Source organism: Garra rufa, chromosome 1, assembly GCF_049309525.1.
Source record: "Garra rufa chromosome 1, GarRuf1.0, whole genome shotgun sequence".
Classification (NCBI taxonomy): domain Eukaryota; kingdom Metazoa; phylum Chordata; class Actinopteri; order Cypriniformes; family Cyprinidae; genus Garra; species Garra rufa.
The window spans coordinates 10,668,332-10,693,099 of NC_133361.1; the positions used below are offsets into that span (position 1 = coordinate 10,668,332).

At 35.8% G+C, this 24,768-nt stretch overlaps 2 protein-coding genes across 2 annotated transcripts in view; one reads left to right on the forward strand and one right to left on the reverse strand.

Annotated features, from left to right (window-relative positions):
- The window catches only part of LOC141330426 (uncharacterized), a 392,843-nt gene that overhangs the window by 14,985 nt on the left and 353,090 nt on the right, over nucleotides 1-24,768 (reverse strand). The window lies entirely within an intron of this gene.
- Nucleotides 5,827-24,692, forward strand: LOC141346064 (uncharacterized). Its single transcript, XM_073851012.1, has 9 exons — nucleotides 5,827-6,168; nucleotides 8,550-10,188; nucleotides 11,520-11,900; nucleotides 14,879-15,298; nucleotides 17,511-17,810; nucleotides 19,892-20,332; nucleotides 23,713-24,012; nucleotides 24,484-24,612; nucleotides 24,686-24,692. Exons 1-9 carry the CDS (start codon nucleotides 5,841-5,843, stop codon nucleotides 24,690-24,692), a joined length of 3,945 nt encoding a protein of 1,314 aa, XP_073707113.1. The 5' UTR covers nucleotides 5,827-5,840.

Consider the following 24,768-nt stretch of genomic DNA (forward strand, 5'->3'; position numbering starts at 1 on the left):
AGGTGTAGCAATATAAGCAAAACCAAGATCGTGAATTTGAAATAAAAGGGAAAAGCATCCTAAGCCATTACAAAAGAGAAATATCCATTCACAAAATTAAAATCACAAATAATACTTATGAAAAATGTTAACTGTTACCATAAAACTATAAATGATAAAAGACAAACTATCAGCAATGAGCATTGATTAAATAAAATGAAATAAATAAATAAATAAAAATGAAAACAGAGCATATGCTTGTGCAACCAACTGAGAGCGTGTGTATTCTGTCACAAAATGTGGCAAAAAGTCCTACACAATGGGAATAGTGATATAATAGTGGAATAGGGAATAGTGAAGGTGTGAACATGTCTATGATAATGCGACTAAAATAGGAATACTTCACCTGCCTTATTTCTATTTGTGTTTACTTCGATTATGACTTTAGTCATCTTAAATTAATCAAACACTTATTAGTGTGCTTTTAGAGAAAACATTAATGAAAAATGACTGAAAAATAATCATAACAAATGTAAGCGTGCCCCCTAAAAACATAAGTGGCCCCTGCCTGGCCCCCCAAGTTACAGTTGTCTAGAACCGCCACTGTTTTATGAATGGAGGACGACGCGATCCCGTTTGTGTTTTGGCGGAGGAGACTTAAACGGGCGACCATTCTATAGTCTTCGGTATAGATCCGCGTTAAACTATCAAGGTGAAAGTCATCATAGCTTGCGTAGTTTAGACCCAGCTCCCAACCCAAATTTGAGAATAGATTAACGGCGATATTTTTTTTATCGCGCGATAAGAGTTTCACGTTAACGCAGCACGTTAACGCCGATAACGGCCCACCACTAATATATATATATATATATATATATATATATATATATATATATATATATATATATTATACGACGTAGACCTATATACGTATAATTGTGTGTGGGAGTTTGAGACCCCTGCATGCTTTTGAGAATGATGTGAAACGAATTAATTTAGTTTTCACAATCTGACTGCAGTTATGTACAGCTTGACACGAATTTCGATTTCGTCTCGAAACCTGGATGGAACTGAGCTTCTTCGGGGTTCAAAATCGTTGTTAAAATTAATATAAAATCTGAAGAGCAAACAACCTTAGCCTGGATTTACCTGAGGGATGAATGACTTTGAAATCTGAGTTGGTACAACTAAGGCTGTGCAATTAATCGAAATTCGGTTTCAATTTCGATTTCTGCTTCAAACGATCATGAAAATGCACTAATCGAGATGAAACGATTATTAAGCCCCACTCCGCCCCCTTACCAGTGGTGCGCTTTCGCTCCTCCATACACGCAAATCAGCTAAATCATGTAACGTTACTTTCATGAAACAGGACGTGCTTGATTTATTAGGGCCCGAGCCCAAAAGGGCGAAGGCCCTATTGTTCTTCTAAGGATTCTTATTTGTTTTTTTTTTTTTTTTTTTTCAACCGTTGGGGCACTTTTGGGGGCCTTAACATACTCAAAAACTCTTGAAAATTTGCACACACGTCGGAATCTGCCGTCGTCCGGACGCCACAGAGGCTGGGACCCGGGCGTGGTTCAGGGCCTCTACAGCGCCCCCTGGAACACAGTTTGAAAACTTGATGTACTGCGCACACATACTTGCACGTACTCATATGAAACTCGGTACACATATAGAACTCATCGAGCTGAACAACTTTTGTACTCTATGTCATGGGCTCCAGGCAACAGGAAGTGAGATATTTAGGGCTGTTTAAAAAGCGCATGCTCTGGAATTTAACGTACTCCTCCCAGGAATTCCATGGGATTGTCACCAAACTCGGTCAGCATGATCTCAAGACATTGGGGACGCTAAATTGCGAGGAGATTTTTGATATCTCGAACGGTTTGGCCGTGGCAAGGCGACAAAGTTATGGCGAGAAATGAGAAACAGGAAGTGTCTAATAACTGTTGCACACATTGCCTGATTCTGATGAAACTTCACCAGTTTGTTCCTTGTATGATGCCGATTCCATAAATGTGACTATTATGAGTCAAAGTTATAGCGCCACCAACTGGCGGCAGGAAACGTGTCATTTTCAAAATGCTTTGAAATCAGCCTCTTAATTTTACTCGATTTTCTTTAAACTTCATCAAAATCATGTCAAAACACGGCCGATAAGAATATGTAAAGGGGTCGATGATAAATCAAATGCTGTTGCCATGGCAACGTGTCAAACTTTAAAATTACATTCCTGTCTTTTCGCGGCAGATAACATGCTTAGAATTTCATGAAACTCAACACACACATCAATATTAATGATAGTTAGACACTGGCAAAAGGTCATAAATGGGCGTGGAGCAGGCACTCTATAGCGCCATCTTTTGACAAAAGTTGGGGGGTTAGTTTTTCCTACAGTCACCAAACTCTGTACTTATATTGTTCTCATCAATCTGGACAACTTTCTAAATAAAACTCATTAGCTAAGACCAACAGAAAGCCGGCTATTTTGATTTGAAGGTGGATTTTTTGAAAAATCAGGTAGTAAACAAATTCACACTACTCCTAAGAACAACCAGCTGTTCACACCAAACTTTTTTAACATGAAGAGAAGATTCTGAAGATGTTAAATTGCGAGTGGATTTGGGATATCTCGAACGGTGTTGACGTGGTGATTTTTTAAAGATGTAGTAAAAAACATAACCCTAATTTTTTATATCTTTAAAGTGCAGCATCCAAACTCTTTAAAACTTTTTTCACACAGAGATCTAATCATTCTGAGCAAGTGCTGGAAATATAAATTTTATACAAGCTTCAATGAATTAAAGAAAATTAAAAAGATAACTCAGAAACCTGCTGTCACTCTGGTGAATGTCTCTACAGTATGTGTGTGCGTTCAGTCAGGCACAGAGAAGCTCATTATTGCAGGGGGGAGGGGTGAGAGGCAGAGAGGGTGACAGAGTAGAGAGCCATTCTACAGATCATCTTTGAACCAAAATTGCACATACTGTATGTAGTGTAATTACATAAATATGTCTGATCTTTGAGAGTCTGATATTTTGAGAAAATATAAAGGGTCACTAAGTCTTTCATTGTTCGTATTTTGCAGTTGTTGTTTTTTATTTATTTTTTACTTTACTGTACCATGAACTTGTCCTATTCAGTCACATAATAAAATATTTTTAAAAATACAACTTTTTAGCATGATCAATTTATCTTCATTGATAGACAATATTTACATAGTGTTATTTATTGAATATAAAATAATAATAATAAAACATTAAGACAAACTTTGACAACAAAACAAACGTTACTGTTATCTATTCAAAACATCTGAAAACCATCATTTTAAGATCAGTTATATATATGTATCACCCCGTTAAAATACTCAACTTGATTTTTAAAGATATTTTGAAAGAAAGCGTTTATAGAGCACTTTATTGTGTATTGCTGTACACCCACATGAACTGTGTTCATGTTCATGTTAATTCACAGTACATAAACTTTATATGAATACTTTTTTTTAGCTTAATATTAATTAACATTAATAAATGCTATTTATTTATTGGTCATGTTAACTGATATAGTTAATTTTAACAAATGAAACTGGATGGCAACATTTTATATTTTGTGTGTATGTGTCTGTGTGTTGATTTTAAAGTGTAACCCTTTCAATTCTGTAAACTTAAAATCCAAACTAGCAGATGGTTACTGTGAATGCATGTGCCAACTGGGCACCGTCTTCCTTATTGATTCTTAGTTATGACAAAAATTGATTTTATACAAAAATATATTATACAAAAATTGTTCAGATAGGTAACAATGACATTTAAGCAGAAGTGGTGGATGTAAAGGAAGCAATAATAACATTTTGCTATCATCATGAATTACATGTTCAATGTAATTCAATGTTCATCATAAGAAAATAGGGAATTTGTAGCATACTGGTTCACAGTTGGCATCTATCTGAAGTCCTTGCATTGATTGCATTTAATTAAATCAACATTATATTTGGTCAGTCTGATCTTGAGGCCTTAGAGATGTTAAATTGTGAAGATCTTGAGTTTTCATTAAAGGGCATGTCCGTGGTGGCCTGACAAAGTTTGATGTTTCTGCATAGACATAGAAGTGGTTATAACTTAGCCTGAAAATGTCTGATCTGCCACAAAATTCACAGGTTTGGTAAGAGTCCTGGCCTGAAGACACCTAAAGACCAATATTCAGATATTATCATAGCCCCACCTGTTGGCAGCAGGATATCTCATATATTTCACTAACTCAAACATACCAAGGTCAATCTGCACCAATCTTCATATGTTTGATAATAGTGCTGGCCTGAACACATCTACATGCCAATAATCAGTTATAGGCATAGCGCCACCAGCTGGCAGCGGCAAGTTTGGCACATTTAAATGACTTATGACATATTTTTTCTATATTTACTGTATTAAAAGCATACTGCCCACCGTTTGCTGTTTTCCTGAAGCCACCGGTCGGCGGTGAGCCCGGGTGCGAGGGCCCGTTCATCGCTGCTCGCAGCTTTAATTCATGTTTCTTTGATGTTGTGATTTAAATAGCGCATAAGAATACTTGTTCTGTGAATGCGCTCAGAGACGGAGCATATCACCGACATGTAAAGTTTTCTTTTAGCTCAGGGTGCGCCTAAACGGTCAAATACACGCAAAAATATTTCAAAATGAGGCGCTTGGTGATTATTCATATAAACTCTTGTCAGTTATGTCTTAAATGATCATAAACAGTTGAGAGTGAAAATACGTGTGTAACAGTATAATGGGTCCGTGTGGTCAAAGCGGCAACAATAATAGTCCTTCTGCCGTCTCTGTGCCTAATATGAATAAAACGTAAAAATACAAAGAGAAACATCACTCACTGCTCTTGAATGAAGGACGTTTTTAGTTTTAATAAGAAACAAAGCATGTTTAACTATTACAGTGAAGTTTATTTTACATTCAAATAATCACATTCAATTAGACTACTTTAGACTTAAAGCACCGTTTTTTTTGTATCTTTTTTGCTGTATTGCTATCTTTAAATTAATCACTATGTAAAGTTTTGGAGCCTGTCATGATCGTTTAAATAATTGTGATTACAATATTGACCAAAATAATCGTGATTATGATTTTTGCCAAAATCGAGCAGCCCTAGGTACAGCTACAAAAAATAAATAACAAGCTGTGCTTGCGAGTATTATGATACATAAGCGTATATGCATATAAAGCCCTGCAGAAAGAAACAATAGAAACTATCAAAGAAATTCCAATGGTTTCCACTACTAACACCATTAAACATTATCAAACCATCAACTTTTAAAACCATAAAAATGGAGGATCACCTGCAAATAAATAAATGTAATTACAGGAAAATAAGTAAATGACTTGATTAAAAACACACATAGTAAAAATAAATACATTTAAAAAAATGGAAATTAATGCAAGTGTGAATAAATATAGTCAATAAATACACATACATATGCATAAATTCATTTAAAAATAAATGAATTATAAATGCATAAATAAAATATAAACACAAAAAGTAATACGTAAATAAATTAAAAATGAATATGGACAATAATAAATAAATGAATTCCCATTATAACTCTAAAACCATTACAAACTCTTTGATGGTTTCTATTCCACCGGGACAGACTATGCAGCTTTATTTATATTCATAATATTTTTATTTTGTAAATGTGTGGGCAATTTAGACTAGTGAGTTTAGTGAGTGTTTTGTTCATATTTAAAAACCGAGTGACAATATAAAATGTGAACTAAAGTGTAAAATGATAAAGATCATTAAAATGTTTTATGTGAATGTACTTAAACGTATGTGTTTTCCTTCAGGTTTGAAATGCCTGCAGTATGGCACAGAAATCTGCTACTGAGTACCTCCGAAACGCCTGGAAAGACCTGGTCAAACACATGAAAAACCTTCCTTTGATCATTGAGAATCTTTATCAGAAGAATGTTTTCAATGACTATGAGATTGATGACCTCAAAGCCGAGAGGACAGAGTTTGATAAAGCCAGATGTATATTGGACTGGGTCATTAAGAAAGGTGATGAGGCCAGTGAGATATTACTCAATATTCTGTGTGTCAATTTAAACAGGACATTACATCCTGATTTACACTCCTGGATCAACCGTTTTCCCTTCAGAGTGGAAGGTATAGAGGCCAGCTATTCATTTGGTGAGTAGAAAAGTGGAAAAAAAAAACATTTAGGTGAAGTTAACACATTATATTTAGGACCCGAGCACTGGTGGTACAAGGACCCTATTGGAATTGCTCCGTTTATTATTATCATTATTCCAAAACTGCATTTTTGAGGGCCTAAACATGCCCAAAAGCTTATTTAGAAACATCATTAAACTCTGGCATGATAAAGTCTTTTTATGCAAAATCATTGACATTTATCCATAAATGAAGCATAGTAATGGAAACACAGAATAATCTTGGAGAGAGCTTTACTAAACTGACTGTCGTAACCAAACGCGACCAGGGTTTGAAGGCTGAATAATTGACTGACCGCCACAGCAGTTATTTTCTCATGCATGGTTTGTGTGAACTTTAGTGTAACAACTTAAATATCCGTATGTACCTCACATTAAGCTATCGTATGACTTCACAAGACTTGGAATATAGTGAATGAAAACTTTATTGTGCTTTATAATGCTTTTAAACAGCTTAATGACACTTAAGCATGCAATGTCCACTCTGCACGAAATTTCACATGTTTGGTAGGAGTCCATGCCTGAACACATCTACAGACCAGTATACAGTTATAATCATAGCGCCACCTCTTGACAATGGAATATGTCATACTCTGCACTTAATGTAACTTAAATGTACAATCTTCAATCTGCCCCTGACTTCAATTCACATAACACAGTGATAACACTCCTGAAGACATCCACATGCTGGCAGCATGTAGTTTCGCACATATAAATGACTTTGAAATATTTATCCTATATCTACTATATTAAAAGCATACAGGTGCTGGTCATATAATTAGAATATCTTCAAAAAGTTGATTTATTTCACTAATTCCATTCAAGAAGTGAAACTTGAATAATGTATACATTCATTTTTTTCCACACAGATTGATAAATTTCAAGTGTTTATTTCATTTAATTTTGATGATTATAACTGACAACTAATGGAAACCCCAAGGCATGTACAGCACTCAATACTTTTTTGGGGGTCCTTTTTGCCTTAATTACTGCAGCAATGCGGCGTGGCATGGACTTGGTCAGTCTGTGACACTGATCAGGTGTTATGAGAGCCCAGGTTGCTCTGATAGTGGCCTTCAGATCTGCTGCATACAGATTATTGCATCTTCCTCTTCACAATACCCCACAGATTTTCTATGGGGTTAAGGTCAGGCGAGTTTGCTGGCCAGTTAAGAACAGGGATACCATGGTCCCTTAACCAGGTACTGGTAGCTTTAGCACTGTGTGCAGGTGCCAAGTCCTGTTGGAAAATGAAATCTGCATCTTCATAAAGTTGGTCAGCAGCAGGAATCACGACGTGCTCTAAAACGTACACCAGCAGATGACATGACACCCCAAACCATCACTGACTGTGGAAACTTTACACTGGACCTCAAGCATCATGGCCTCTCCTCTCTTCCTCCAGACTCTGGGACCCTGATTTCCAAAGGAAATACAAAATTTACTTTCATCAGAAAACATAACTTTGGACCACTCAGCAGCAGTCCAGTCTTTTTGTCCCTAGCCCAGGCGAGACGCTTCTGACACTGTCTGTGGTTCAAGAGTGGCCTGACACAAGGAATGCGACAGCTGAAACCCATGTCTTGCACACGTCTGTGCGTAGTGGTTCTTGAAGCACTGACTCCAGCCGCAGTCCACACTTTGTGAGTCTCCCCCACATTTTTGAATGGGTTTTGCTTCACAATTCTCTCCAGGGTGCGGTTATCCCTATTTTTTGTACATTTTTTTTTCTACCACACCTTTTCCTTCCATTCAACTCTCTAGTAATGTTCTTGGACACAGAGCTCTGTGAACAGCCAGCCTCTTTTGCAATGACCTTTTGTGTCTTGCCCTCCTTGTGCAAGGTGTCAATGGTCATCTTTCGGACAACTGTCAAATCAGCAGTCTTCCCCATGATCGTATAGCCTACAGAACTAGACTGAAATCATTTAAAGGCCTTTGCAGGTGTTTTGAGTTAATAAGCTGATTAGAGTGAGGCACCAGGTGTCTTCAATACTGAACCTTTTTACAATATTTACATTTTCTGAGATACTGAATTTGGGGTTTTCATTAGTTGTCAGTTATAGTCAAATATAAACTTAAAAGAAATAAACATTTGAAATGTATCAGTCTGTGTGGAATGAATGTATACATTATACAAGTTTCACTTTTCGAATGGAATTAGTGAAATAATTCCACTTTTTGAAGATATTCTAATTATATGACCGGCACCTGTACTGCTCACCTTTTGCTGTTTGCCTAAAGCCACTAGTAGGCGATGAGCCCAGCTGCAAGGGCCCTTTCATCCCTGCTTGCAGCTTTAATTTAATATTTGTTTTTATGGTTTTATTGCTATTTTAGGTACAAAGCCCTGCCAAATGTACCAGACACGACTCAAGAGGAAAGCAATACGTATCCTGAAGAACCAAAGAACATGCTTCCGTAAATATCTGGATGACGAGGTACAAGGAAACTTAAGTTTTATACCTCTTGTTTTAAAGACTGACTCTGTCATGAAACCACAAAGCAAAATAACATTGAAAAACAAAAAGTGCAAAAAACTACGGCCCAAAAAACTGAGAGCTTACATTCCTAATGAGGAACAAAAACTATCACCTGAAGATCTCCTGAAGTGGCAAGACAAGAGCATCCTCATCATAGGCAAACCTGGAGTAGGAAAGACTACAGTTGTCCAGGAAATGTTGCGTCTTTGGGCAGAGAAGGATGACAGACAGATAGACTACATGTTTTACTTTGATGAAGGTGTTTTGGCCCACAATAGTGTTGCCAGTTTGGAATCTCTTTTGTTTGATGTGTATTCAAAACCAATGGAAAAAGACAGAAAAGACGTATTTCAAGATATTGAGGAAAACTCTGAGAATGTTGTCATTGTGTTTGATGGTGTGATGGATTTAGAGGAAAATTCCATCTTATGGAAGATCATGAACCACGATCTCCTGCCTGATGCCAAAATCGTGGTCACATGCAGATCAGAGGTGGAAGATGATCCTCTTTTCTCTGAATGGCCGACACAGACAATATATGTCCAAGGATTCAGTGAAGAGTCTATTCAGACTTACTATAAGAAGATGTTGGGTCATGATCCTGTTCTTCTAGATGTTGTTTTGAAGAATCAGGAGCTGTTCAGTCTCAGTCATGTTCCATTGTATGCATTCATGATTGTAGACTTGATCATGTTTAAAAAAAATTACCCTGAATGCAACCATCCACACACAGTCACTGAAATGTACATCCACATTTTCCGTCTTGCTGTGAAGAAACATGGGAATAAACAAAATAAACAATTAGATTTATACCTGATACAGAAGAAAGATCAGATTTATCCACTGATGGAAAAAGCTTTCAATGCAACTAAGAAGAAGTGCCTGAACCTTACAGATATAATCAGTGATGAGAAAGACATTAGTCATGCTTTTCTGAAAATGATCACAACAACAGACTCACCAACATCTGCAATGACATACTGTGCGTTTCTCCACAACACAATGCAGGAGTTCTTCTCAGCTTTGTGGCTTCTTGGACATCCAGATGAAATTGAGAAAGTCCTAGAGCTCTGTCAGACTGAGGAGCATAAACACATGAGACATGTTCTTCCTTTCTTATGTGGACTTCTGAGTGAACACAACACCAGACTCCTCAAGTGTCTCTTCCCAGAAGATCAGATAAAGAAAACATCTGATTGGTTGATTGAGAAGCTTTTGGACACGTTTCTTCAACCTCAGAGTGAGAATGAAGAGTTTGATCTTGTCTATGTGTGTCAATGTTTGTATGAGCTCCAGTCTCATAAAGCCTGTTTAATATTCCTGGAGAAGATGGACCATCAGCTTGAACCAGAAGTGGATCTTGATCCTCATCAGTGTTGTGCTTTGTCTTACGTGGTCAGTCAATCCAGAGATAAAGAGGTTTATGTGAATCTGGAGGACTGTACCATAGCTGATGTGGGAATGGACATGATGCTCAGCTGCTCACCAAACATCAGGTACTAGAAATCATAATGGTTAACTCTAATCTAGCTCTAGTGTTTTAAAGGGGACCTTTCTTAAAAGATATAATATAAGTCTAAGGTGTACCCAAAATGTGTTTGTGTAGTGAATGCATGTCACTGTAATTGTTCTGTGCACTTTCCTAATCTCAAATAAGCCTATTTACTCTCATGTGTATTCAGTGGTCAATCTGTCTCTCTCATCTTGTACTGTGTGAATGTAGGCAGGTCAGTGAGTTACGGTTTCAGGGGTTTCTTTGTCTCTGTTGCATTTAGCTTAGTAACTAATATGCTGTGTACCCTTTGTAGAAATAAGTTAGCATTTTGCAAAGTTGTTGTAAATCTCATAAAAATTCTTGAAGCAAGGCACAAAGCATAGACACACATTATGGCAAGATAAAAAAATATTGTCTGACATTTGAGTGATTTGATATGGTTTTGTAATTATTCAAATGTGTGTGTATATATATATATATATATATATATATATTAGGGGTGGGCATAGATTATTTTTTTCAATTTAGATTAAAATGGCTAATTTGAATTCTGCTGAAGGCATTCAGAATATGTGTGCTACCCAAATAATGACTAAAAGGAAGTCTTCAGGTGGTGCATAAGATCAGGCGCTCATCTCCTGTTTCCAAAATGCATCACAAACTGCTTGACAATTGCATTTAAAACATAATTACCTTTACAAACTTGTGTAACCAAGTACTTCTGCGCAAAAGGCTGCACGACGTGCGTGTTGCCGCTAAATACACAGACGCTCACGGGTATGGATAGCCTATCTGTGTGCATAGTCTTCGATTAAACTGCGTTGCTTTTAGAAGCGTCAATTCAGTTGTCGCATATATTGTTTAATGTCTTTATTTCGGGATTATCAAAGTAAATTATAACTCAAACTTGAGATTTTACTGGGGCACAGCAGATTTTCACTGTGGCACATGCCCCGGTAAAAAGGGTCTAGCAACGCACATGCCCTGAAGCGGCTTCATAGCTGCATCCATGATTGCACGTCTCATTTGATGTGGTCACTTCACAGAAGTTGAAGACTCGTTATCGCCCCCTACAGTGCAATTCAACTAGGTATACGTCATCCGCGCTAAAATATCAAGGTGACAGTCATCATCATATCTTGCGTAGTTTAGACCCTGCTCCCAACCCAATTTTCAGAATAGATTAATGGCGATATTTTTTTTATCGCCCGATAAGAGTCGCGTTAACCACTAATATATATATATATATATGTACTAATAAAAAAAATAAATAAATAAAAAATCAGTCAAGTCAATAAGTACATGCTCTTATGTTTGATTTCTTTGTTGCAGGATAAAGACTTGTAAAGACCCACAGAAGCAAATCACATTCTTTGTAGAATTCTTCCATAAATCATCTCAGTGCAACTGCAGACTTTTTGAGGTGAGAGAACGATACATACCAAAAAAAAACAACAATGCACTGCTGGATCTTTGCTCTCATCTGAAGAACTATGAGACTCAAACAGGCAGGAGTTTTCTTCCAGCATTACAGTCAGTTTTCCAGTCACCTGATAAATGGATCATAGATCTCTCACAGAGAAAGAGCTCCGTCCTCCTGGAAGTGCTGAAACTACAAACACAGAAGAAACCAGTAGAGCTGAGAGGATGTTCAGAGGAAGAGAGTGAAGTGAAGAGATTCCTTCAGTGTCTGCCCTACATCTCACAGCTGAGGTCAGAAAATCTCTGGTAACTTACAGTTATTGTGAAATATGATTTCTGCATAAGCTGGAACATGTTTTCTGGTCTTAATGAGTGTCTTTAGATTAGGGGCTCTGTTTTGTTTCAGTGTTAGCTATAGACTGATGCATTCTGACTATTCACTACGTCTGATTATTTATTTATTTATTGTAACCGACTAAATCTAAGTGGAGTTTTTGAGCAATACTCATCATATCTGTAGATGTATAAACATAAATTATAGGTGTATTAATAGGCCGTCATTGTAGATTGAACCATTAGATGCTGCCAAACAAGTACATGTGCTAAATGATGTAGCTGACAATAAGAGTTAACTGTTAACACTAGTCATGATGGTGTGGGTCAGTAGATCAATATGATTCATTATACTTACATTCTCTATCAGTTCATTGAGCCAACATCCAGTTCAAGATATGAATTGGGATGATGACAGCTAAATGATTACATCAGTACTTTCATAACAGCCAATGTGCGACCACAAAACAGCTGCTGTATGAGTCGATTGGATAGTGGAGATGGAGGAAACTGCTTCTTGAGTTTTTGTAGTATCTCTGACTGGATAATGTGTTGAAGAAGACATCAGATAACCAACGTCTAAAAGTAACAGGGTTGGAGGTACACCAGTAGCAAGATGTAAGTTAAATGTAATGAAGAAGTGGTCAGAGATGTGTAGGGGTTTGACCGAGATGTTGTCTGTAATACAATTGCGTGTGTAAATTAAGGCAAGTTGGTGGGCAGATTTGTGAATGCATGTAGTGACAACGCGTTTGAGATCAAATGAAGCTAGGATGTTAAAGTCCCCAAAGACTAAAAGTGGACTGCCATCCTCTGGAAATGAGGACAGCAGCCCATCCAGCTCCTCTAAAAGATGCAGAGTTGACTAGGAGGGTGGTAAATTACCACAACATGGAGTTTGATAGAAGATGTTACAGTGATTGAATGAGATTCGAATAAGTTATAATTGCATAAGGGAGAATGGGTTGAGTATTTCCAGTTGTTAGAAATGAGCAATCCAGTACCACCACTTCTCCCAGTCTGACATGGGGTGTGAGATAAAGGAGAAGTTATTAGATAGAGCAGCTGGGGTTGCTGAGTCTTCTGGATGAATCCAGGTTTCAGTTAGTGTTGCTTTCGTCAACGAAAATTATGACTAAATATCGTCGTCAACGAACCTTTAATCACATGACGAAAACGAGACGAGACGAAATGAAAATGCTGGTCATGTGACGAAGACTATATAAAATGTATGATGAAATATCGTTGACGATTAAAAACGAGACTAAATGTTGTTTAGAAAATAAAAACTATGCTAAAATGTCTCTTTATTTTCGTTGACGAAAACGAGACGAAACGAAATGTTATAATGTTAGATGGATGTGCGCATGCCCAGTAGCCAGAGCTGTATCTCTTCTAGCCTAAACCGCAGGCGAGCGACGTCACTCCCTCAAGCTCCACTCGCTGCATTATCTAGAAGACGCCCACAAACCAAGTTAAGTCTGACACAGATAAAGGGACCAATGGCTGGCCAGAGGGGTTCATATTTGGGGGAAAAGAAGGAAGAACACATACATTTTTTTTCTACTAAAAAAAAAAAAAAAAAGCTTTTCAAAGCACCAACGGGATCAACTGTATCTAAAAGGGTTAATTACTCGAAGCTTTTCAACACGTTGTACACTAATGACATCTTGTGGTCAAAGGTGGAAAACGTTTCTTTTGCATCCCAGTTGTCCAAGCAATTTTTGCACAATTTCATAAAAAAAATTTAAAAAATTATGCTAAGAAAACCAAAAGAAAAATTTATAAATTAATTAATCTGTAAATAAACTTAAACCAATGTACAAAAGATTATTGTATGCATAGATAATCAAGTAAATTAAGAATATTGTTAAGTTGATTCATATTATTATTCGAAGCTTCTGTGTCGAACGTCACATCACTAATTTTAGTACATTGTAGATTGACCATTCAAACCTTGTTTCTAAGTTTTTTTTTTTCCTGGCATTGTCATGTGATGCTATTTTATTTATTGTTTTTATTTAATTTTTATTTATTTGTGTGTACTTCTAACATGTTTGGTAAGTAAAATAAATGTTGTAAATTCAAATTAGGTAACAAAAATATAATACGATAACCTTGTTTGAAATGGGTTTAGCTAAAAGAAAACTTTGGTTTTGTCTATACTACTAGGTACTTACACTATATTGACTGGGTTAAATAAAATTGCATTACTAAAAATAGACTAAATGTAATCAGTTTTCGTCGATTAAAACTAGACTAAAATAGTCATGGGTAATTCTGACTAAAATAAGACTAAAATGCTCAGACTTTTAGTTGACTAAAACTTGACTAGACTAAAACAACACTAGTCTCAGTCAAGCCTAGGATGCTCAGGACAGATTGCAAAGAAAAGGCTCAGCACGCTCAGGAAGGGAACGATACTAATAAATAAAGCTTCTCTTGGTCGTCGGCTTAGTATTTTAATTTTGATAAGTGCAATCAAAACTAAAAATTTAAAATGAAAAAAAAAAAAAAATAGCAAGACAAATAAATAGAAATGAATAAGTGCTTTCTAGCAGCAACTAAATGTCATTGCTGTCCGCTCCTGAGGACTGAAATCACTTCTCCGGATTTTTATTATTTAAAGTATTATTTATTATATAGAATTATAATTTAATTCCCCATTTAAATGTGGCACTTCTGCTTTGCTAGGTCTCATGAAACTTCACCTTGTACTGTCTCTTCAGGAACAAGACTTAAAGTTTGTACAGTTATCAAAATTGTAAATTCAGTTTTGACATTTAAAGTCTAATTTAAAAAGTGTTAAACGTGAGCTGAAACCCAGAAACAAAACACTGTTTATTGTTATTTCACATGATTCAGTCACATCATAGCTGTAATAAGTTCTGTCATATCTCTGTTTATTCACATTTCTTATTTCCATTTTGTTACAGTTTCACTTATCTGAGTAAAAGTGTTCTTAGCAAATTTCTTCTGAGTCTCTTCATTAAAGCAGCAGAGATTGAGACACAGACAGGAGAGCAGATGCTGAAACTGTTAACATCAGTCTGCAACAGCTCTTATGGTTATGGATGGACTGAAATATTTTATGACAGTGATTTCCTGCTGGATCTTTGCTCTCATGTGAAGAACTATGAGACTCAAACAGGCAGGAGTTTTCTTCCAGCATTACAGTCAGTTTTCCAGTCACCTGATGAATGGATCATAGATCTCTCACAGAGAAAGAGCTCCGTCCTCCTGGAAGTGCTGAAACTACAAACACAGAAGAAACCAGTAGAGCTGAGAGGATGTTCAGAGGAAGAGTGTGACGTGAAGAGTTTCCTTCAGTGTCTGCCCTACATCTCACAGCTGAGGTGAGAAAATCTCTGGTAACTTACAGTTATTGTGAAATATGATTTCTGCATAAGCTGGAACATGTTTTCTGGTCTTAATGAGTGTCTTTAGATTAGGGGCTCTGTTTTGTTTCAGTGTTAGCTATAGACTGATGCATTCTGACCATTCACTACATCTGATCTCATTTTTGGATGAACACCTAAATCTAAGAGCAGTTTTTGTTCAGGGTGAGATACAGCTGTAGGTGTCAATTCTCATCATATCTGTAGATGTTTGAGCACAAATTATGGGGCATTTATGAGGCATCTTTGTAAATTCAACCATCAGATGCTACAAAAGTGCATACAACAGTTAACATTTAACACTAGTCACCACATTTTTAGCTGTTTTTAAGAAGTATATTGATGCAAGTACATGTGCTAAATGATGTAGCTGACAATAAGCTTTAACTGTTAACACTAGTCATGATGCTGAGTATCAGTAGATCAATATGAATCATTATATTGATACAGAATAACTGTGCATCAATATACTCAATAAATATATTCAAAGTTTCAAAAGACATTCATATCCTTGAATACCAAAATAATTGTAACTGTTATAGGAATAGAGACAGCAACAAGAATCACTTCATAAATGACTGTCGGATCCATTATTAAAAATAAATGGAATTTGCTTAAAAAAGATGAATTCCCGATTCCAAGTTGTCAATGATTAAGTCATTTGTCAATCTTCTTCCAATAAAACGGAATCAAATATACTCTAATTAGTCAAATTAGAATTCAAATCAAAGTTGAATTAGAGATCTAAGTCAAAATAAAAAATCGATTAGAAATCTGAGAGAAATATCAGACTGTCTAGGAGCACCCAGTATCAGAGCAAAAGAAGGAGAATGCAGAGAAAGGAGAAGAAGTCTAAGTCAGGGGTGCATTTTGAACACGTCTTATATCCTAATACCAGACCAGGAAGATGTAGTTTCCTGTTCCTAAGTCCACAGCTCGGTTTTAGGTCTAATTTTGTTCAGCAACATTACTCATGTAATTGCAGCTCGTGAAGAAAGGCGATACTAATTTGCATGTTTACCCACCGAACCAAACTTCCTCTAATCTTTAAAAAAATAGATAGTCTAAATCATCTAGAGACCTTTTCACATTACAAAGATGTATGAATAAAATGTATAAAAATAACAGCTACATAGCAACATCATACAGTCTCATGTCTCAAAAGGTCAGTCAGGGTAAAACTGTTAGGGCACTGAATACATATTCTCAAAAAGATGAATAATGATAAATATAATAATTTCATAAGGAATATTCATAATACAATTAATAATGCATAATCCTAGATATGAATATGCAAATTATTGTTAATTCCATTAAGTTGACACATATATATTGGAGAAATAGCTATTATTCAAGGATGCAGTTACTGCACAAAAACTTAAGACACACATAATCTTTATTTCTGTTCGTCTAATGCACAACTTTAGCTTCTTATGAATAGTCCATCTTCATTTATAGCTGCTGTTTGCAAAGAATAATCTTCTAATTAAACTGCAGTTGGTCGAATTCATTCAAGTTCTGTGCTTGTAATTTTTTCCAGTCCATTGCAATTGAATTTCCTTTTACTCTCATTGCATTAAATACAACAAAATTAGTGAGCAAACCTTACAATCTATCCACTCATAACAGCACAACAGCTATATAACTATTATGCAGTAAGTATTTAACACATTGAAGTACAATACAGTATTAGTAAGTGAAGTGTTGTGTAAATGTTGCACATCGTTGTAATGAAGTGTTTCTCACACATTAAGGCCTGTTCACACTAATAATGTTAACTATAACAATAATTATACTAGCCTCCACACCAACAGACAGTAATTTTCTGTTTATTATAAGTGCACTGCAGTTTTGTCGTCTGTTACTTTAAATGCTCAATCTCTTCAATCTCTTTTGACTGTCAATGAATTATTTGTTTGCCAGCTAGAAAAAAGAAAGTAATTCTAAGTTTACTTGTGTCTGATGTGAAGTAGTGTATTATGTGATGTAAGTTTTCTCAAATGAATGAAGTGTTTGGTTCTTGATTGTGTATTATCAGGATCTGGGGCATTCATAATGAAGAAACAAGGATGTCTGCAGTAAGATTTCTGCTGAATCTCTGTGTTGCTGCAGTAGAAACTGACAAAGATGCAGGAACAAGATTCTCGACTCTGATCTCATCTGTGTGCAGCTACAACACCTTCCCTTTTGACCATAAGCGTCAGGATCAGAGTGATTTCCTGCTGGATCTTTGCTCTCATGTGAAGAACTATGAGACTCAAACAGGCAGGAGTTTTCTTCCAGCATTACAGTCAGTTTTCCAGTCACCTGATAAATGGATCATAGATCTCTCACAGAGAAAGAGCTCTGTCCTCCTGGAAGTGCTGAAACTACAAACACAGAAGAAACCAGTAGAGCTGAGAGGATGTTCAGAGGAAGAGAGTGAAGTGAAGAGTTTCCTTCAGTGTCTGCCCTACATCTCACAGCTGAGGTGAGAAAATCTCTGGTAACTTACAGTTATTGTGAAATATGATTTCTGCATAAGCTGGAACATGTTTTCTGGTCTTAATGAGTGTCTTTAGATTAGGAGTTCTGTTTTGTTTCAGTGTTGGCTATAGACTGATGCATTCTGACTATTCACTACATCTGATCTCATTTTTGGATGAACACCTAAATCTAAGAGCAGTTTTTGTTCAGGGTGAGATACAGCTGTAGGTGTCAATTCTCATCATATCTGTAGATGTTTGAGCACAAATTATGGGTGCATTTATGAGGCATCTTTGTAAATTCAACCATCAGATGCTACAAAAGTGCATATAACAGTTAACATTTAACACTAGTCACCACATTTTTAGCTGTTTTTAAGAAGTATATTGATGCAAGTACATGTGCTAAATGATGTAGCTGACAATAAGAGTTAACTGTTAACACTAGTCATGATGCTGAGTATCAGTAGATCAATATGAATCATTATATTGATACAGAATAACTGTGCATCAATATACTCAATAAATATATTCAAAGTTTCAAAAGACATTCATATCCTTGAATACCAAAATAATTGTAACTGTTATAGGAATAGAGACAGCAACAAGAATCACTTCATAAATGACTGCCGGATCCATTATTAAAAATAAATGGAATTTGCTTAAAAAAGATGAATTCCCGATTCCAAGTTGTCAATGATTAAGTCATTTGTCAATCTTCTTCCAATAAAACGGAATCAAATATAATCTAATTAGTCAAATTAGAATTCAAATCAAAGTTGAATTAGAGATCTAAGTCAAAATAAAAAATCGATTAGAAATCTAATAGAAATATCAGACTGTCTAGGAGCACCCAGTATCAGAGCAAAAGAAGGAGAATGCAGAGAAAGGAGAAGAAGTCTAAGTCAGGGGTGCATTTTGAACACGTCTTATATCCTAATACCAGACCAGGAAGATGTAGTTTCCTGTTCCTAAGTCCACAGCTCGGTTTTAGGTCTAATTTTGTTCAGCAACATTTCTCGTGAAGAAAGGCGTTACTAATTTGCATGTTTACCTACCGAACCAAACTTCCTCTAATCTTTAAAAAAATAGATAGTGTAAATCATCTAGAGACCTTTTCACATTACAAAGATTTATGAATAAAATGTATAAAAATAACAGCTACATAGCAACATCATGCAGTCTCATGTCTCAAAAGGTCAGTCAGGGTAAAACTGTTAGGGCACTGAATACATATTCTCAAAAAGATGAATGATGATAAATATAATAATTTCATAAGGCATATTCATAATACAACTAATAATGCATAATCCTAGATATGAATATGCAAATTATTGTTAATTCCATTAAGTTGACACATATATATTGGAGAAATAGCTATTATTCAAGGATGCAGTTATTGCACAAAAACTTAAGACACACATAATCTTTATTTCTGTTCGTCTAATGCATCACTTTAGCTTCTTATGAATAGTCCATCTTCATTTATAGCTGCTGTTTGCAAAGAATAATCTTCTAATTAAACTGCAGTTGGTCGAATTCATTCAAGTTCTGTGCTTGTAATTTTTTCCAGTCCATTGCAATTGAATTTCCTTTTACTGTCATTGCATTAAATACAACAAAATTAGTGAGCAAACCTTACAATCTATCCACTCATAACAGCACAACAGCTATATAACTATTATGCAGTAAGTTTTTAACACATTGAAGTACAATACAGTATTAGTAAGTGAAGTGTTGTGTGTACAAATGTTGCACATCGTTGTATTGAAGTGTTTCTCACACATTAAGGCCTGTTCACACTAATAATGTTAACTATAACAATAATTATACTAGCCTCCAAACCAACAGACAGTAATTTTCTGTTTATTATAAGTGCACTGCAGTTTTGTTGTCTGTTACTTTAAATGCTCAATCTCTTTAAAGTCAGATTAATTCTGATTGACTGTCAATTAATTATTTGTTTGTCAGCTAGAAAAAAGAAAGTAATTCTAAGTTTACTTGTGTCTGATGTGATGTAGTGTATTATGTGATGTAAGTTTTCTCAAATGAATGAAGTGTTTGGTTCTTGATTGTGTTTTATCAGGATCTGGTACATTTATAATGAAGAAACAAGGATGTCTGCAGTAAGATTTCTGCTGAATCTCTGTGTTGCTGCAGAAGAAACTGACAAAGATGCAGGAACAAGATTCTCGACTCTGATCTCATCTGTGTGCAGCTACAACACCTTCACTTTTCATGACGAGGATTATGATAATTATGTTCAGAGTGATTTCCTGTTGGATCTTTACTCTCATGTGAAGAACTATGAGACTCAAACAGGCAGGAGTTTTCTTCCAGCATTACAGTCAGTTTTCCAGTCACCTGATGAATGGATCATAGATCTCTCACAGAGAAAGAGCCCAATCCTCCTGGAAGTGCTGAAACTACAAACACAGAAGAAACCAGTGAAGCTGAGAAGATGTTCAGAGGAAGAGAGTGAAGTGAAGAGTTTCCTTCAGTGTCTGCCCTACATCTCACAGCTGAGGTGAGAAAATCTCTGGTAACTTACAGTTATTGTGAAATATGATTTCTGCATAAGCTGGAACATGTTTTCTGGTCTTAATGAGTGTCTTTAGATTAGGGACTGTTTTGTTTCAGTGTTAGCTATAGACTGATTACTTGTTGAGGCACATAACTATTAACTAATTGTTAAGTAATATAGTTATAGAGACGATGAGGCAAAACAGGATCTAAATGCAGTAGTTTATTGGTAAATCCATGAAGAAACAATAGATCCAACACAGGAACTTAGACTCGGGCAAGAAACAACCATTACAAAACATTAACAACCGACAAACTACAGAGGAAACACAAGGACTATTTATACACAGAGCAGGGGAAAAATCTAATTGGTAACCATAGAAACTAACAGGGGAGTGGGTGTAGTACAATGAGTGACCATGGCAACAAATGAGGGAGCACAGAGGCAGGGAACGATGAGACACAAAAACTACAAAACAAAAGTCCTTAAAACACAGACACAGAAAACACACAGACCAGACTCGTGACACATTCATGGCTTGAACCCATTGTAGAAATTAACACATGAATTTACATTATTAGTTAATAAACTAAAGTATTAGGGAATGAATGCATTATGACACTTTACTTTTTTTATTTTTATTACTTAAACTATGAATCATACAGAATAATCATTTGTTGCTAATACAGTAATTATTAATAAATGGTTTAATTCTTCATTAGTTATATATTAACGAATGATTATCTCTGCATTAGTTAAGCATGAATTAATGCATATTTGTGCACCAGTATTGCAAAGTGTTACCTATATTTTCCTTAATGTTCCTCCTAATTTCAGGCCTTATTCTCATATTCTTATAACTGACATTCTGCAAAACACAAGTTTTAAAACACTTTTTTTTCTTATTGGTGAAACTGAGGTCAAATCTGTTTTCTCTCAGGTACATTGCAGTGTAAGCTTCACAGTAAGGCAAGGCACATTTATTTATATAGCACATTTCATACACAATGGTAATTCAAAGTGCTTTACGTAAGTGTAGAAGAGAAATTAAAATTATAATATTATAAAAATCAATAATAATAATCACAACAATAAAACAGAGAATTTAAGAACATTTAAAAATGATTAAAAAGTTTATTTAAAATTAATTAACACAGTAAGAATGATTATACATAAAATAATGCAATCTGTTCGGACGTAGCACAGTGCTCATTCAATAAATGCACAACTGAACAGATGAGATTTGAGTCTGCATTTAAATGTGTCTAATATATTAGCACATCTGATCTCTTCTGGAAGCTGGTTCCAACTGCGGGCGGCATAATAGCTAAAAGCAGATTCCCCTTGTTTTGTGTGAACTCTTGATATTACTAACTGACTCGATCCTAGTGATCTGAGTTGTCTGTAAGGTTTGTATATAGTGAGCATATTTGCAATGTATGTAGGTCCTAGGCCATTGAGTGCTTTAAAAACGAGTAGAAGTACTTTAAAATTGATCCTAAACATAACTGGAAGCCAGTGTAAGGACCTGAGGACTGGTGTAATATGCTCTGATTTTTTGGTTCTAGTCAGAATCCTGGCAGCAGCGTTCTGTATGAGCTGCAGCTGTCTAATGGTCTTCTTGGGAAGGCCGGTGAGGAGACCATTACAATAGTCCACCCTGCTGCTGATAAAGGCATGAACAAGTGAATAAATCTGAATATCAGTTCTTTTTTTACTTGCGTACACAAAAAATGTAGTACTTTTGTATTTTCATTCAAGAAAAATTGAAAAAGGAGTTCTTTTACTTTTACTGGAGTAATATTTTATTATACGAATCTGTACTTTTACTGTAGTACTTGATTTGTGTACTTCGTCCACCACTGATACTAGCCTCCACATCAACAGACAGTAATAATCCGTTTATTAGAAGTGCATTGCAGTTTTGATGTGTGACACTAAATTCTCAATCTTTTTAAAATCAGATTGATTCTGATTGGCTCTTAAAGGTGCAATAGGAGATCTTGGAAATGCTAACTTTAGCCTGATAGCACTGAAAGCAAACATCCCACCCTCCCTCAATCTGCCACAAAACAACCATAAATGCTCTAGTGGCTGTTACAAATCACGTCAATAACCGTTAGAACACTTTTTATAGTACAGTTAGTAAAAGTATTGCAATACCAGGATGGAAGATTAGGTTTTTGATGTTTGCCTGCCATTATTGCTTTGTCTGGAAAGCGTTCATGAATGCGCTGATACGTGTGTTGTCTGCATGAACAGGGTGCGCAGAGGTATGCAAATACATATGTGAAAATGGGAAAAATGGGTCGGAAGTCGCAACGTTCCATTAAAAAAGGTTAACTGTGTAATATTTAAGATGATCTCTAGACAGAGATGCAATATAATATACGTCTTTGGTCATATTAAGCTGTAAAATAAATAGTTTATCCCTTTAAATGCAATGGATTTTTAAAGATATTAACAAAAAACAGGCAAAAAAACTTTAAAAGCAATTTTTTTTTCAGGATTTCAATTGGAAAAATAGAGCAGAGGACCGTAATTCAAATGGGTATATCTTTAAAACCATTCAAGGTATGACTGTTAAATAGGATATCATATTAAAGCATACGGTCACCTCTTTTCATTGATAATCCATTCTCATTTTGCTGGATCAGGTCACATATGTTGACAGGCACGAAAGTCAATGAAAACACTCAGAACAAGCATTTTGAATGGACAAACTTTCTTGGTCCTGCCTTCCACAGAATATATAAATGCATATAAATACATTTAGACCAATTAACTTAATGATTGCTCTTGGAATGTGAAGAGACTTTTAACCAGCAGCATAACAAAAACTGTTTTCGAAGACAATCACCTACTCCACCTTTAATGATTTTATTGTTCATCAGCTGAAAAATAAATAAATAAAACAATGAAAGTAATTCTATGTTCCTCTGTGTTGCTGTTGTTTCTAGCTATGGTATGGACTTACCTGTTCTTATAGAATATGAACAATTATTAAAGCATAGTTACTGTCCTTGATGTGAACGGGCCGTAAGACAAGAAAATCCCCATCTTCCTCCTTCAAACCCACGGACTTTGCACAAATGACATCTTACTGCAGTACATTTTAGCTAAAGAGTTATTAAATTAGATCCCTTGGTCTTGTCGAATGATTTATTTGTTTCTGATGTGTAGTAATGTATTATGTGATGTAAGTTGTCTCAAATGAATGAAGTGTTTGGTTCTTGATTGTGTATTATTAGGTTTGGGGGCATTTCTGATGAAGAAACAAGGATGTCTGCAGTAAGATTTCTGCTGTATCTCTGTGTTGCTGCAGTAGGAACTGACAAAGATGCAGAAACAAGATTCTGGACTCTGATCTCATCTGTGTGCAGCTACAAAACATTCCCTTTTGATGAAGATGGTGGTGATCAGACTTATTTCCTGCTGGATCTTTACTCTCATGTGAAGATCTATGAGACTCAAACAGGAAGGAGTTTTCTTCCAGCATTACAGTCAGTTTTCCAGTCACCTGATGAATGGATCATAGATCTCTCACAGAGAAAGAGCTCCGTCCTCCTGGAAGTGCTGAAACTACAAACACAGAAGAAACCAGTAGAGCTGAGAGGATGTTCAAAGAAAGAGAGTGAAGTGAAGAGTTTCCTTCAGTGTCTGCCCTACATCTCACAGCTGAGGTGAGAAAAAAAATCTTAATCTGAGGTTGGTCTTTATTTTGTGACACTAATTTTTTTTTTCATTCAGTCTTGTCTTTGTTTGAGTGTGTGGCTTTCAAATTTACCTCACCTGTCCTCTCTCATTATCCTTCTCGTTTATGTCCTTCAGTTCTGTTCTATGTCTGATTGTCATCTAATGCACCACTGCATGTTCTTCTTGCATGTTTTGGTGTTGTCCACTGTATCCAGCTCATCTCTGCCTTGCCTTGTTGTGTGTAATAACGCAGGCCGTTGAACTCCATGCTTCAGTCCCCATAATCCATTCAACCAAAATTTGACATAAAGTTGTTGTTGTAACTTTGAGCATGTTTTAAGTTCTCAATGAGTCTTTTATAGATATGTTTATGTAGTTAAATTTTTTTTTTTTTTTCAGTTGCAATGATCAGGTTAAGTTAGTAGTAATTTTTATCAAGTATTTATTGTGTTTTTCAGATGTTCTGAGGAGTGTTTGTTAACTCTAGTTAAAGCGCTCCAGTCGAGAAAGAATCCAGAGCTGGTGACTTCACTGTTTGAGGCTCTTGACTTCTCCTTCAGTTTGAAAAGACTCAATGAAACCTGCAGGTCTGTGGGGAGAATTTTTACGTTGCAATACAAGATTCAGTCTGTTTCTGTGTCTGTCTTACTGTGTCACCAGGGATTAGTGACTCTCAGGTCTGACTGTAGGACACTTTTCAGCATTGTTTGTTTTATTTCTATGCCATGAAAAATACAAAGTCA